Source organism: Epinephelus fuscoguttatus, linkage group LG14 (genome assembly GCF_011397635.1).
Source record: "Epinephelus fuscoguttatus linkage group LG14, E.fuscoguttatus.final_Chr_v1".
Classification (NCBI taxonomy): domain Eukaryota; kingdom Metazoa; phylum Chordata; class Actinopteri; order Perciformes; family Serranidae; genus Epinephelus; species Epinephelus fuscoguttatus.
The window spans coordinates 35,117,001-35,132,330 of record NC_064765.1 but is presented as its reverse complement, the minus strand read 5'-3'; the positions used below and the strand labels follow the sequence as shown (position 1 = coordinate 35,132,330).

Genomic DNA, 15,330 nt, shown 5'->3' with positions numbered 1-15,330 from the left:
AGTGAGGAGTCACAGTACTGAAAGCTGGTCCAGCATCTGGTCGACTGGTGTTTCCAAACACCACAAAAACCAAGGAGATCACTGTGGACTTTAGGAGATCCAGGAGGACCACACAACCCCCTTTATATTTAGTAAATGACCAAGAGTTGGAGAGTGTCAGCGACATCAAATTCCTGGAAACCCACATAGCAAAAGATCTTTCATTGGTCCCCTAACACTTCCCACCTGATGAAAAAGGCTCCTCAGAGGCTTTTCTTCCTGAAAAACTCAAACAGGCCAAACTTTCCTCTAAGCTCCTAATAAACTTTAACAGGAGCACCATAGAGAGTATCCTTTGCTACTGTGCCACAGTGTGGTATGCCAGCTGCTCTCAGAGAACCACAAGGACTTGGTCTGGGTGGTAAAACAGCACAAAAGATTGTGGGAACTGTGCTCCCAAACTTTGACACAGTGTATGCTAGAGCTGTCTACACAAGAAGGACAAGAACCCAACCCACCCAGGTCACAGTCTGTTTGTCCCCAGACCATTGGGGAAGTGCTACAGAACTATCCAAGCCTGAAGACACATACTGAAAAACAGTTTTTTTTCCCCTGGAGCTGCAGCCTCCATCACCCCCACCCTTCCATAGATGTTGAGGACAAAAGACTGTAAAGCCTCATTTCCACCAAGCAGTCTGGTTTAGTTCAGTTCAATTTATTAGAACGGTAATTTTTTGCATTTCCATTGTCAAAAATTGTGGATGGTACTAACAGAACTCCATTCCGTCTGATTTTCTCGTTACCCCTCTGTTGAAGTACCTAGCACACTGATGCGATACCAAAAGGTGGAGCTAGAGACACAGCAGTCCATTGATTAGTCAAGAAAGAATCCATGTTCTTGATCAATGAGGGCTCAATGCACAAACCTGCTTTTTTAAATATCCCATTCATTGCAACAGAGACTCTATACACTTCAGCCTGTTTTATGTTTATCCAAAAATGTCATCATGCAACCTGGTTTCATGGATGGTCTACGGATTGCAGATATTCCTCTGCATTACTTGGGAAGAGGAAATACAGCGAGAACTGGATGGAGCAGTGATGTGGCTATTACCATCCTGCTTACATACAAGCAGTGGAAATGCAAAACAGATCTAGGGTTTAGGTACATATCCCTACTGTTGAAGCACAAATTCTTAGAGTACTATACATAAAGTTTTTGGAAATGTGGCGTAATTATTACCACCCACCCATCAACTGCTGCTAATGCACTCCAGCACTATTTCATGTACATCTAAGTTGCTTGTTGTGCATACCTTTTTAATATTTTGTATCTCTTATTATTTTGTTTCTACCTGATTATTATCTTGTTCTCTGTTGGTGCTGGTCATTGAAAGTTACCAAGCATATTTTTTCTTGTATGCCTACAATGGCAGGCTTCTGTATGCAACATTCAGAGCATTAATATGGCAGCAAACCCCTGGTTGCTATGTAAACAGTATAGTCATGACACCCTGAGCAGAGAATGAAGTCACGCTGTCTATGTGTGCACTGTAATCTGAGCCTCTCTGTGGTTTGTTGTGGTAAACCGATCCGGCTGTACGTGCATGTTAGTGCATGTGTATCCCACTAGCTAGCTCATTGGCGCTGCTTTGCACTCCCTTAGATGGTGGAACGCCCTGGTTGCTATTGTTTAGCGCTGTTAATGGAGTTAGCACTGTTAATTACTATCTGCTTACTCAGCCACTTACATGTTGGGAACTGTGTGCAGACAACTTACATCCTCTGTATATTGCATAGAGCCCCTTTAAAGTGTCTTATGACAACGGGCACATAGAAAATGTCAGTGACAGGAGTTTGTAGCACTCCTGGAAGTTCATGCTATTTCCCCACATTAAGGGTGTGCCATATCATCTTGTTCACAATAATACTGGTTTAATTTTTAATATCGCATGAAAAATTCAAATCGTGATACTCGTGATATTTCAACTTGTTGTTATGTTATACTGTTACCCATAGCAATAACAAGCATGGCTGAAAGTGAACTTATTACGGACTCTGCGGTAGTTCCAAAAACAGGAGCAGCCTCAGTAGCGTGGAATAAACACGTAATGTAAACCTACGTGATGCTCAAGGCTCGACAAAAAACAACATATATGTGAATGTGCAATAGTTATGGCAACATAACAGCTTGTCACAGGTTACAGTGTGATGATAAATGAAGAGAGGAGAAATGAAAGAGGAGAAATGGCAGAGCATGAAGGTCAAGGTGGGAAAAAAACATTCAGTCATTTAGGATTTTGCTGAAAGAGAAGGAAATCACCCGTTGATTTATATATATATATATATATAGATTCCAGGATAATTTTTTTTGTATAGCAGCTGTTTTAATGTGTAATTTGTGGTAGATTTTATTTTGTTGAACTATTAATATTGTATACAGAATCAGAATCTCACTGAGTTATACTGCTGTTATTTACAAACTAAAGAAATGAGATATAATTTTTGTTTAGTTTTTACTAAATAGTTGATGGCAAACTGTTGACATGTAAAACTATATCACTTATTTTGTTGCAGTTCCATTTTCATAAATTAATAATCCATTTTTCATGTTTTCATACTGTCAAAAAATATGATTATTGCAAAAATACCCTGAAATATTGTGATATTATTTTATCACTATATCGCCTAGCCCTACCCCACATTCCACCCCACGCAGGTAGAAGGTGCTATTGTAGTAAAAAGGATAATGAATGATTTGAAAATGGAATGAGAACAGAATCCCTTTTGACATTTTAAAGTAAGTAATTTCAATTGAGTTGACATTTCCTCAATTTGGCATGAATGCTGTAGGAATGCAAAGTCTTTTACCAAATTTTTACTCTGTATTTTATAGAACACATGTATGCTTTCTGCTGTGGGAACACACATTGAATGTAAATCATAACATGGCAGATGTGGACAGGAAGAAACCCCAGACATACTCTGGCAATAATTCTGTCAGATTTTTTTTTTTTTTTTGTAAAGATGAAGAAGTAGAGCATTTATAGTCCGAAGGGCTTTGACTTTATTCTTTTCTTACCAGCTAGACAAGAATTCCTTTCGCAGGGACACTAAATCTGATTAAGATAGTTCAGGGGCCAATAAATAAGGTAATCCATTCCACACTCATACACGCACACACACTCACACACAAACATACTGTACACACACATGCCACTGCCATCAGAGACATTCACCTCAGCACAGCACATCCCAACAGGGTAGCAGCAACATACAGGAACAGGGATTAGCTGACGAAGGTCCTAATAGAACAGCTCTTGAGTTCATTGTCCCTCCAATAGTTCCAACAACAGTACATTTTTGTTGCTGCAAACAGTCTACATATGAGTATAAAAAGCTTCAGTATTGGTTGTCCATGTTTTCCTTTCATATTTTCATATACTTTGAAAGTTATGTCTCTTTTTATTAAAAAAACAAAGTGTCAGTTGATGCAGGAGGTCATGAGATTGCAACAACAAAGCTTGCAACTGCACCAAAGTACCTCATCTGGCAGGAGTTCATGCATGGCAAAAGGACCACAGGAACACTGTTTTAACATTGCAGCTCAATTTTTCTGTGCTTGTGCAGGATGGAGAGGACAAGAGAAATGTAGATTTGAACTACCAGCCACCATCTGCATCTCCCTGTTGTTCTCTTTTTTTGTTAAGACCCCTTACCCCCCCCCCCCCCCTCCACTGTCAGTACTCCCTGGCTTCTTTAAGTTCCACCTGAAACACTTGTTCTGGGGGGTTATCAGAACAGTCCAGCCCATTGTTGGGTGGCCTTACTGAGTGAAACCGACTCCAGTCACCCTTGCACAGGATCCAGGGTAGTACATCCACCTTGTAATGCAGCTCTGGTGAGAACTCAGTACTGATCAAATTTGGCGCCCCTGCTCCTTTCCCTCGTGTTATCAGTCTCATCTGATCGTCGTAGCAGCAGTGCTGTGCTGCCAGCGTTGTGCTGTCATATGACAGCATCGAGCGGATGCAGAATCTGGCTGAAGGTTTGTAGATGTCCAGGCGTTCTTTGGGTCCGCTCGCGTCCCTCCATCGATAGGTCTTGCGAAGTTTGCCGTCCTGGATGTTGACGGCGCTGTAAACGGCCTCAGAGGGGTAGGAGCATGGGCAGCTGGGAAGCTCTGTGAGCACCTGGTGCAGGTACTTCTGGAGGAAGTCATTCTTGCAGCTTAGCCACTTCTCACAGCTGTCCACATCTGGGTTGGGAAAGTTGGAAGATTGGAAAAGTTAGAAGTAATCACAGAAATTCTTAACATTCTTCATTTAGTTTAGAATGAAATAAGTTTTGGTTTATCTTAGAGAAACATCTCAAATATAGTACCCAGGTAGCTATGCATTTCTTAAAGATCTGAACTGATAAAGATACATATTTATGCATTCATCATGTGCATCATGTTCATCACACAGCATTTTAGTTAAAATGTGATGAAGTGAAAACCAGTCATCACAAACTTGGATGACAAAAAAGTAGACCAATAATCCATTTCCCCTGCAGGAACTTTTCTTAGGTTTCAGGAATCAGTTCAGGAAGTGTAATTTGCCGAATCTTTATGGTTCATTTATGCAGTGGAAACACAAACAAGAATACAAATCTATTTAAAAGTTGTAGATGGATATGAGATAAAATGAATGCCATAACTTCATTTATGTTGTCAGAGACACTTTTGTTTGGGGAATGGAAAATATTGAAATAGTGAGGTTGTACATTTAAAGGTCGGGGAACAGAAACCATGCACTAGCCTGAGAAACACACAGATCTGTGAGCTCATGTTTTATTTGCTCTGGCAGATACATCTGGTCCCTCCCTTGTTCTGACAAATTTTCACCTGACCGGCCTGCTATGACCAATCACAAGCATTTCTGTAATATCAGGCAGATTTGATACCGTAACTGACAATTTTCCTTGTGCAGCATTGTGCCAGGGACAATATGGTGAGCGTAAACCTAGCTTAGTAAAGAGACACACCATTGAGGCATTTTCGAAAACAGCTAAGATGGCAGCAGCTGATGTGGAACTTTCTGCTGAAGCACTATTTTCAAAATCTGATGGCAAAAACAGCAACACTTGTCACAGATGCTACACCATCACTGCTCATCTCTGTACACTGTGCTCTGTTTATTTTGTCTTTCACTCAGCACTAGGTCACATGTTTCATTGCTCTTAACAGTTGTGGGTCTATCAAATGGCTCCCAGGGGCATTCTGGTCTGTGGCCGTTATTAACTCCCTTTGAAAAACTTAAAATAAACTACAAGGTTCCAGACTAAAGAACGATTTATACTTTCACATCAGCTCTATGTAGAGCCAACAATGTAGCCCACACACATGGCCTACACTGTTGTGAGCATTTATACTTGTGTGGTGGTGTGTCTGTGTCACTCTGCAGTTACACCTCCAAAACACTAGTCGGCGCTGAGGTTTCTGTGAAGTGCTGTAAAGTTTAGCTGATTCAAAACACTCAAAACACACATTAAACATGGCTTAATGGTGACAATTTCAAACACAAGTACACAAATCGGATTCAGGTTAACATGCAGGATTCACAGGCAAAGCACTTTTCTTTTGCTGGACACATGCTAATGTTTTTAGCACAACCCATGGCATTTTTGGTTGAATAAATGTAGATGCTAGCAGAGATTTCTTCTACACATATGAAGCCAGGGACGACAGCAACATTTAACAAAGGTAACATTACAAAGTCTGGCTCCATTACTGCTCACGAGGTTCACCAACAAAATAACTGTCTTATCCTAAACATGTTTTTCAAACAAATACAACATGCTAACGATATTAGCACAAGCCTATGGCATTTGACATTGTATAAATTAGCTTAGCAACTAGTGAAGATTTCCTCTACTCATGAAGCCAGGATAAATCACACGCAGGACTTAAAATGCTATTTTGTGGGGGCTATTGTTATCCATGAAATAACAGTAAATAAAAGCTTTGTTTCCACAGAGGGAATTTTTTTTCAGCTTACAAAAATAGCTAAGGGAGGGAAGAGAGGGAATAGGGAGGTCTGTGGCACCACGACATATAGTTACATTTCTGGGGAGGTGCATGTCAGGCTACGCCATAAGTTACATCATAGGCTCCATAGGTTTGGTATCGATTTGATGCAGAAGTATAAATCCTGCTTATTTCACTTTTGCGATTTGGTCTAGCAATGCCAGGCTAACAATGCACTAAAGGGACAGAAATAATGAATACATACATTTTGATGAGAATGTAAGTGTATGTATATTGGAAAAGCACATGTTTCTCTTTGTCTATATCCTACAGGATATTTTTAGCTTTAGAATTTTTTAGCTGCTTTAAATTCACTGAATGGAGAGAGAGAGAGACAGAAAGCTCAATATTCTTGGGAGCCTTTGTCCTGCCCTCATTCTGTATGAAAACAATGGTCACTCTCCTTAATGAAACCAGCTAAAAAGACAGGGAAGGGCCTTATTAGAAATATGTCCCATAAAGGGAGTTCTGTATTTTTCAACCTGGACCCTATTTTCCATGTTTTTGTGTCTAAACGACTAATGGGAACAACAGTTTTTTTTGACTGGTTCAGTATTGAGCGAGAGGGCTGCAGCCTATCAATGTGGGTCCACTAATTTGCCACTGACAGGCTCAGACTGTTATTGTAAGTGTCTGACAACATTGTGAAAAGGAGCCCTACAGAGAAAGACTTTTTGGTTAAAGAGTAAGATCCTTTTTGTTTAACTAAACAGAGCCTAAAAATTGCTATTACCAAACCCACCAGACTCCATTTACATAAACAGCAAGTTAAGCAGGTATAGAGCCAACATATTTTTTTACGTCTAACTGGGTGAATTGAACGTTAATTTCAACCAAACCAAAGTTGCTGATTGTGGGGACAGTGGAAAAACAAACCAATATGTTTTTTGTGAGGTTTAATTTGTTTCTGCTGATTTTGAATGAAGTGTGTTTTATGATGATAAAATCACTCTTTATTTAAATGGAGTCTAGTGGGTTTGGTCATAGCGTTTTTTCACTTAGACACAAACACTTGCATAACTAGTGTCCACAGAGCCGACAGGTATTGAGCTTGCCCGCTAAGGGCAGGGAACTGGCAGGAAAAGAAGCATGGTGTTAATTCAGCACTGAGGTTGCACTTGCATTAGCTGATTGGCATCCACTACTACATTCATGGTCCACCAGCCACTAGCCTTCCAGCTGACTGGTAACATCCAGTCATATTCGTGCAGCTACAATGTGGCCACGATACACTTCTCACTATCACTCTGCTACTTGGCTCATGCCAGGAGTTATAAATTTACAGTCCAAAAAGACCAAAAAGAAGAGTACTCATTTGAAAAAAGTTATTTGAAACCCACAGTCCAGTTCTAAAACATGAAAGGGTGATTGAGAGAGGGGCTTAGAAGAAAAACAAGAATAAAAAGGTTTTTGGCCTCGGACAAACTAAAAGCTACTCTCTGTTTTTGCCTCCTATGGTGGATGTTGAGTTGAGAGGGAAAAAGTCAGACACTGGATCGTGTTCTCTTCTCCTGCTATATCTTTTATTATGTTTGCAGAGTGAAGAGAACTATCATGTTCTCTGGCCGGTGCTTAGCAGCAGGAGAGCAATAAAATGGAAACTAAAAAGTAATTCAAACATTTCTGTAAGGCAGGGTCGGTGTTTCATCGTGTCTTTGACAGTCACAGCAGAGCATGCTGGGAAGGGAGATTTCTAAATATCAAAACCAGGCACTTCCAGTGTGATTGACTGAGTTTGTTACCCACCACTGAATGGAAGATAATGTTTCATATACAGGCCACCGCCCACTGGAAACATGTAGTGTAACCTGTTGACTATTGTGTTAATGCATGGGACAGTATACCCAACACACCCACACACTCCATACGTACTTGTGTCCAGGGAGTCTGTGCTGTTGGTCGTCTGGATGGGTGTCAGGTCGGTCACTGAAATCACAGTGTCTACATGACAGAGGGTGAGAGAAAGCAACAACTTGTCTTCAGGTGGTTTAATTGTATCTTGTCCAGTTTGAACACACATACTGGCATTTTATGCACAAATTAACTAATGAAATAGGAATACTAAGAAATACTATGAACCACTGTGTGGATCTGTTTTTTAAGTTTGGCTTCAGTCTCCTGCAACAAACTGGAAAACATTTTTCTGTGTCTCTGATGGAGGGTGGATACTAAATGTGGACACCTGGATACCAGGATACTGTTGCATGTATACAACTTATCTGAGTACCCAAGCGGTCATGGCTACAGCCAACTGATTTTACAGGAACATAAGGAATGGTGGCAAAAAAAAGCATCTCACTTCTGGAGCAATGAAGTATCTACTTGTGTTGACCTTCAATTATTTGCACATCATATTCTGTATATCCAGTGGTGTAGTGGAGGGTATACCCAGTTAGGGTATACCCAGTGTTAGTTTCACTGATGGAAACTATGATGAAAATTTTTTGTCAACAACTTTTTTTCCATGACGAAAACGAGATGGCGACGAGCTGAAAATAGAGCTTGATAATAAAAACTAAGACGGAGTCTATGTTTCATTTTCATTGATGAGACCCGACAAACATGTTTCAATATCCAGCCAACAACAGATTTAATTGTAATTATCTTCAAACGGCGCATGAGCGCAAGAGAATATATCGACCCCGTTAAAGGGGTTTTTTTGGGGAGTTTTTCCTTATCCGCTGCGAGGGTCATAAGGACAGAGGGATGTCGTATGCTGTAAAGCCCTGTGAGGCAAATTGTGATTTGTGATATTGGGCTGTATAAATAAAATTGATTGATTGATTGAATTGACTCTCTCCTGGGTAACCCACCTATCTACCTCGTAGTGCACTCACCTCATCAACTACCACTACACCACTGTATATAGCCAACAAAAGTGCTGGATTTCCGTCCTAATAAAATCTCCTTATTTCTGGTTAGGCTGGTTCAGGCTCTACTGAGGAAGGTGGTTGTCTATTTGTAACTGGTATGTAACTGGCCTCTGTTTTATGCTCCTTTTAATGAAATGTAAGCTTGTGCTGTAACATGTACAGTCCATGTTCACACTGTCTGCATGACTTCATATGTATTTCTTACTTTTTCTTCCAGTTCCTGCCTGCTGTCAGCCAAGTTTGTTTACTCTAAAGTCATGCTGGATTGTGAGATATTTCCACGATATCTGGTTTTGAGACACAGGACAGTAATACATCTATCTTGCTCGGGACTCTGGTCCTTGGTGAATGAATATCTATTAAGCTCTGTTTCCGCTAAGCAGTACAGTATGGTTCAGTTCAGTTTGGTACGTATTTTTTCTGTTTCCACTGTGAAAACTTGTGGATGGTGCCGATGGAACCTGTCCTTACCATCCCCATTTTTGAGGATGTTCTCTGGATGATAAACAAGGTGCAGACTTCCATCTGTAGTGGGGTTTCCATCCAACTATTTTTATTCGCATTTTCAGAAATTGCTGAAAAAAAAAAACTTGGATGGAAACGCCAGAAATTCGAAAAAAGGCTGAAAATTCACAAAAAAAAGTTTTTATGCTTGGAGCGGTTGGGTTTGTCAGCGTATCGATAAAAGGAAAATGCGACTTTTTGCTATGGAAACAGGTTTTGCGAATAAATGAATAAATAAATGTACCAGTACACAGATCCTCAAATGTGGCCCTTGACATACGGAAATGTTTCAGCCAGAGTTCACGAGTAAAATGCTGCTGGACAACTACTTCCCAAAATTCCTTCACACGCCTACGTTCCCATACACACAGAGAACGACGCGGTGGTCTCCTTCCAGCTATTTCCAACAGTACTCTTAACATTAAACTTCTTCGTCGTCTCTTCTTCAAGATGGTTAGGTACGCTGTGAACGCTGACAAAATGCTAACCAGAGTTCTCCCAAGAGCCGACAGGTTTATCAGGAATCTGTTCATGATCAGTTGTTGTGTCAGTTGAATGTATTGTTGTTTACAGTGGGTATAAGACGCTCTCTTATGACGTCATCTCATGGCGCACTCTTCTTCTACGGGGGTGTTTTTATTTTGTACATTTTTCACGAGAAGCGCCACCTACTGCTCTTTCTGTTGACTCCCAATAATCGCAAAACAATAACGAATGGAAACGGGCATAAATTAGCATTTTCTTAAAATTTTTGGGCGCATTTTCAAAAAATTCGCTCAAAAATTTCAATACATTTGGATGGAAACTCGACTTGTGTCACTGGTGAAGAGGAAATATAGCGAGTGCTGGATGGAGCAGTCTATGTACCATGTCTGAAGGGTTACTTTTGGCTCCAAAGGAACCATACTGAAAGTATTTGGTGGAGACGGGGCTTTAGTGTGTGGTGTGCTGTGCCAAATCACTGCTCTCCAAACACTATAGGAACAAAACAGTTAAATTTATCATTACATGTTGTTATGTGTGGGGTCTCTCACATTTTCAACATCTGTTAAGATTTGAGAATATTTTTAGTGTGGGCCAGGATTTAGTCTTTAGTCTTATTTTGGTAGTCTTTAGACTCTAAATTTAATTTATCCCACTTCTTGTCTGATCTGAAAATATCAAAGAGCTGATATTTAGGTGATTGATGATTTTAATTTTTTTCTGCTACTTTTGCTGTTAAAATACCAACATAAAGTGGTTCATGGGGGTAACACAAATCAGATTTTTACAGTCTTCACTTCACATAGTTTCTATGTCTTACCGGCACAGCTCTCCAGGTCACACGTGCGTGACTCAGTCGCTGTGCATGCGTAGCCACAGGAACGGGTGCGTTTCTGGGTGCCATATCCACAGCTCACACTGCAGGGAGCCCAGTCGCTCCACTCCTCCTCATACTCTGAAAAACACAGACAGAAAAGATGGATGAAGGAGAGACAGCGCAGAGGGGAGAAAAGCAAAACTATGGAGTCATATATTAAGAGCAGGCTTTGAAGTTAGCCTTGTGAATTCCTCGCCCAGCTGGTGTATGTGTGTTATGCAATTAAGGAGCGGCTGAAAAGAGCCGGGTAACGACAGCGTGGGACCTCTGAGACATGCTCCTCTGTATTTAAACAGTGCTTGCAGGAGGGGAAAGAGAGGGGGAGAACTTCAAAAGACAGAGGGGGAAAGGGAGAGGAGGGAGCCAGCGGGACTGAAAGTCTTCTCGCAGTGAGAGTGATGATGGCTATATGCGAGCAAAACTCTTCATTCTCACTTTCACAGTGGTAAGAACTGAGTTAAGTGCCAACATTTCATCAGCAACTGCAGCTTAATGCAGGAGCTGAATGCATACTTCCTTTTTCCTGTCTGCAATAAGAAGCTTAAAATAACATTGTTAGATTATAAGTTAATAAGGAAATGCAATGCACCAGTGCCATATAAAGAGGAAAGAAGAGTAAGATGAAGCCTTTTCAGATTAGTCACTGATGCTAAACTTTCCTACCTGTTCTAACCTGATCTTTGGGCTGCAAAAATGCACTAAACGTAAGTTTAGCCCAGCCTCAAAGATCTGGAACTATTCCCCTCAGACCTGTTTCCACACACAAGGTAATGATGCACTGTGACCAAATGAATATTGCATACTTTTGGGGAAAGTCATAATCACGCTAATGATCAGGCAGGAAGTATAGCCAGCTGGGGTCTGTATATCCAAGTGAAAAGTCAGTTGGAGGGTAAGCACATGAAATGTGTGTGTGTGTTTGTGTATGTCATCAGACTGCAATATGCAAGTCAGACAGTTGTAAGCTCAATCACTTGGAGACATGGGGTGTGCACCTCCACACACCGTTTGCAAGGCCATGAAATGCTTCAGAGGTTGCCTGGCTGAACAACAGTGACTTCACTCCCTTTTCAACATCCCCCAGCTGTAATACACTTCCCCATCCTCCATATTAGTGGGTCACTTAAGAGGTCATCTCACTGCCCATGGATGTATAAAGAGAAATGGATACAGCAGTGTTGGCGGGGCCTCATTCATTGCTATGAAAGTTGCTCAGTGGAGTGTGAAGCCTAAAAAGTTAAACTGCCGCATATAAAATTACCTGAATGATTATCTGGCACTGCTCCCCATACTGTGTGGCCAGTAGAGCAGGCAGACTAGAGACGTCTGCTGGATGAGCCGGTGTGTTCCGGTTTAGCGCTCCGCTAACTTTTATGCAGTTGATCGTGCGGATGTTCTTGACTTTCCAAATGTTATCAGACTGAATGGATCAAATTCTGATGGTGAAACAAGTCATAGTGCAGGGCTATGACGCTTAAAAGCACTTATCCACTGCTTTAGGGACATTTCTTTCACCCTGTAAGTCAATAGATAAAAGTCTTTTTGGGCCCATTGGCATCATTCATCATGGCCCACTGTGGCTAACTACAAAGCCTGGCACAATGCCTGGGGGCCTGGGATAGACAAGATTGCACCGCAGCTAGTGAGCTGATGTGTTAGCTTGATTACAGCCAACTAACCACTATTTGCTGTGCAAACTATTTTTTTCTAAGTTATTTTGTGGACCACACTGGCTGTGGGTTTGTCAACTCTGTTTAATGAGGCTTTACCAAAGAGGCTCTCAGCAAAATTCAGAGCGTATGAGTTGTCTGGACACAGTTCTCAGTGTGGAGGTAGTTGAGCTGCCGGCTAGCAGCTTACACTGCTAACTCCATAAAACGCTGAGAACTGTGTCCAGACAACTCAAACAACTCAAAAGATCATGGTGTGGGTTAAAATGAAAAAGAAAGTGGCAAATACATAAGCCGTGAGCTTGCTCCGCCTCAAGCCGGTCGCGGCGCACCATACGCCCGCCACAAGACGTTCAGCACCGCGGACAGTCGGACTAATGGGATGTCGAACCAATGGGCTGTCGAACCAATGACATGGACCCGAGCTAGCATGTCCATTCTGGACTGCAAGTAACTCACAAACATGTCAGGTTTGTAAAAAGCAATTTCTTTTTTTCTTAATTTAAAGTACAGTTTCTGGCACAGAGCTTTTATTTTGAAGTGACATTACCTGCTGTAGAGTGGGTGACGAACAGACAGCTATTTGACAGAGACAGTAAACCACGCATGTCGTGAATAAATTAAACTGCGTGGACCTTGAACTAACGACTGAGGAGAACTCTGGACTCCATGGTTGGACCAGCTGGGAACAACTGCCCTGGAGGTTTGTACGATCGTCTGACTGCTCATGTTTTTTAACCATTCTGACATCTTTCTTGAAATGCTGCTGCTTTTCCAGATCCAATGTTATTAGTTTCCTGATAAATAATGACTAAAACCACAAAAATAAGATTGAAGTTGTAAAAAAGAGAGCGAGAGATTACTTTAAGTGGAGGTGTGTGACTTGGTGAATGCATTAGCAAAAAAAGATGTGTATTTATACCAGGCGCGTCGGATTCATTTCAGAAGTGTGGGGGCCAAAAAGTGCTGTGCGTCTGGGGCTTGTCACTGTGTGGGCGTGGCTACCTGTGTAATGTCCAGTTAATAATAGGGACTAGTTAAAGGTGCGTAGTGGTCAGGGATTGAAGTACAGCCTGAGTTGAGTGTGAGCTTACGCAACAGCGGCAATAGTGTATTTTAGTGAAAGCAGCAGTATCCTGCAGCAAGTTACAGCTCGTCCTCTCTCATTAAAAAGATGGAGAAGAAAGACAAAGAGTCAGATAATGTATTTAATCACGAACTTTATCTTGGGAGGAAAAAAGCAAACAGTTTATTTCTTAACAGTGTTTGCATGAAACCTGAACACTTTGAACCCTTTATGGATAGGGCTGTACCCAAATATTTGGATATTCGAATATTCGTTTCTGTGGGTAGGTATTCGTTATGAAAATTTGGTATTCAATATTCTTTTTTTTTTTTAATACATATTTTTATATAGCTGTTTTTTCGTTATCTTCTGAATTTAATATGAATTATGGAACTGTTTTTGTCAACTTTTGTTTCCCCCGTTTTGTACAATAAATTATTGTTTAAAGTTTCAACAAGTTTCTGGAGTGCGTGACACAAGTGTGTTTTGAAAACGACCGTGGACTGTCACCTGCTCAACGCATCAGTACCTTCAGATGCCGTGACAGCCTAAAGATTGTAATAATAATAATAATGTCAAACTATCATTTACAGACCGATTTAACAGACAATCACTGCTGCCCGACCCGCAGCAGGTCCATTTGCGGGTCCCACAGGTTACGGATCACTACTCAGTTCAGAATTTGTATCTGAATTCTCAGAGTTTTTATCCAGTTTAGTTCTTAAATCAGATAAAGTTATTATTGTAGGCAATTTTAACATTCATGTCGACCTGGATAATGACTCCCTGGCTACCGCGTTTATCTCATTATTAGACTCCATTGGCTTCAGTCAGGGTGTACATGAACCCACTCACTGTTTTAACCATAACCTCGATCTAGTTCTCACGTACGGAATTGAAATTGATAACCTAACAGTCTTTCCACAGAATCCCTCGCTATCGGATCATTATTTGATTACTTTTGATGTCTTTTTACTCGATTACACGCCACTCAGCAACAGTTACTATACTAGATGTTTATCAGATAGTGCTGTCGCAAAATTTAAGGAAATGATTACTCCGCCGTTAAATTCAATACCAAGTCCTTCAGTAACAGAGGTTTCCTGTACCGACTTTAACCTCTCCCGAATTGATCATTTTGTCGCTGCAAACAACACTCAACTCTGTAGCTCCTCTTAAAAAGAAGTTAACAAAGCAAAGAAAGTTCGCTCCTTGGTATAACTCTCAAACCCGTAGGTTAAAACAAATATCACGAAAGTCTGAAAGGAATTGGCGATTAACTAAACTGGAAGAATCTCATTTAATCTGGGCAGACAGTCTCATAACTTATAAGAGGGGCCTCTGCAATGCCAGAGCAAACTATTACTCAGCTTTAATAGAAGAAAACAAGAATAACCCCAGGTTTCTTTTCAGCACTGTAGCCAGGCTAACTGAGAGTCAGAGCTCTATTGAGCCTTGTATTCCTTTAGCCCTTAGCAGTAATGATTTTATGAGCTTTTTTAATGACAAAATTCTAACTATTAGAGGCAAAATTCATGACCTCCTGTCCTCAGATAGTAGGCCTACCTATCTAACCTCAAACACAGCTGTAAGACCTGATATATATTTAGATTGCTTCTCCCCAATTTCTCTTCAAGAATTGACTGCAGTGATTTCTTCATCTAAATCATCAACGTGTCTCTTAGACCCCATCCCAACTAGGCTACTTAAGGAGGTCTTTCCTTTAGTTAACACTCATATATTAGATATGATCAATATATCCTTATTAACAGGCTATGTACCACAGTCTTTTAAGGTAGCTGTAATTA

General features: G+C 40.9%; 1 protein-coding gene across 1 annotated transcript in view; it reads right to left on the bottom strand.

Moving 5' to 3' along the window:
- Positions 1-3,719: 3,719 nt before the first annotated feature.
- ism2a (isthmin 2a) overlaps positions 3,720-15,330 on the bottom strand; it is a 49,821-nt gene continuing 38,210 nt past the window's right edge. Inside the window, exons 4-6 of the mRNA XM_049596298.1 lie at positions 10,730-10,864; positions 7,922-7,990; positions 3,720-4,237 (exon numbers count right to left, since the gene is read on the bottom strand). Of these exons, the coding sequence (XP_049452255.1) occupies positions 3,720-4,237; positions 7,922-7,990; positions 10,730-10,864 (722 nt within the window). The remainder of the gene's footprint in view (positions 4,238-7,921; positions 7,991-10,729; positions 10,865-15,330) is intronic.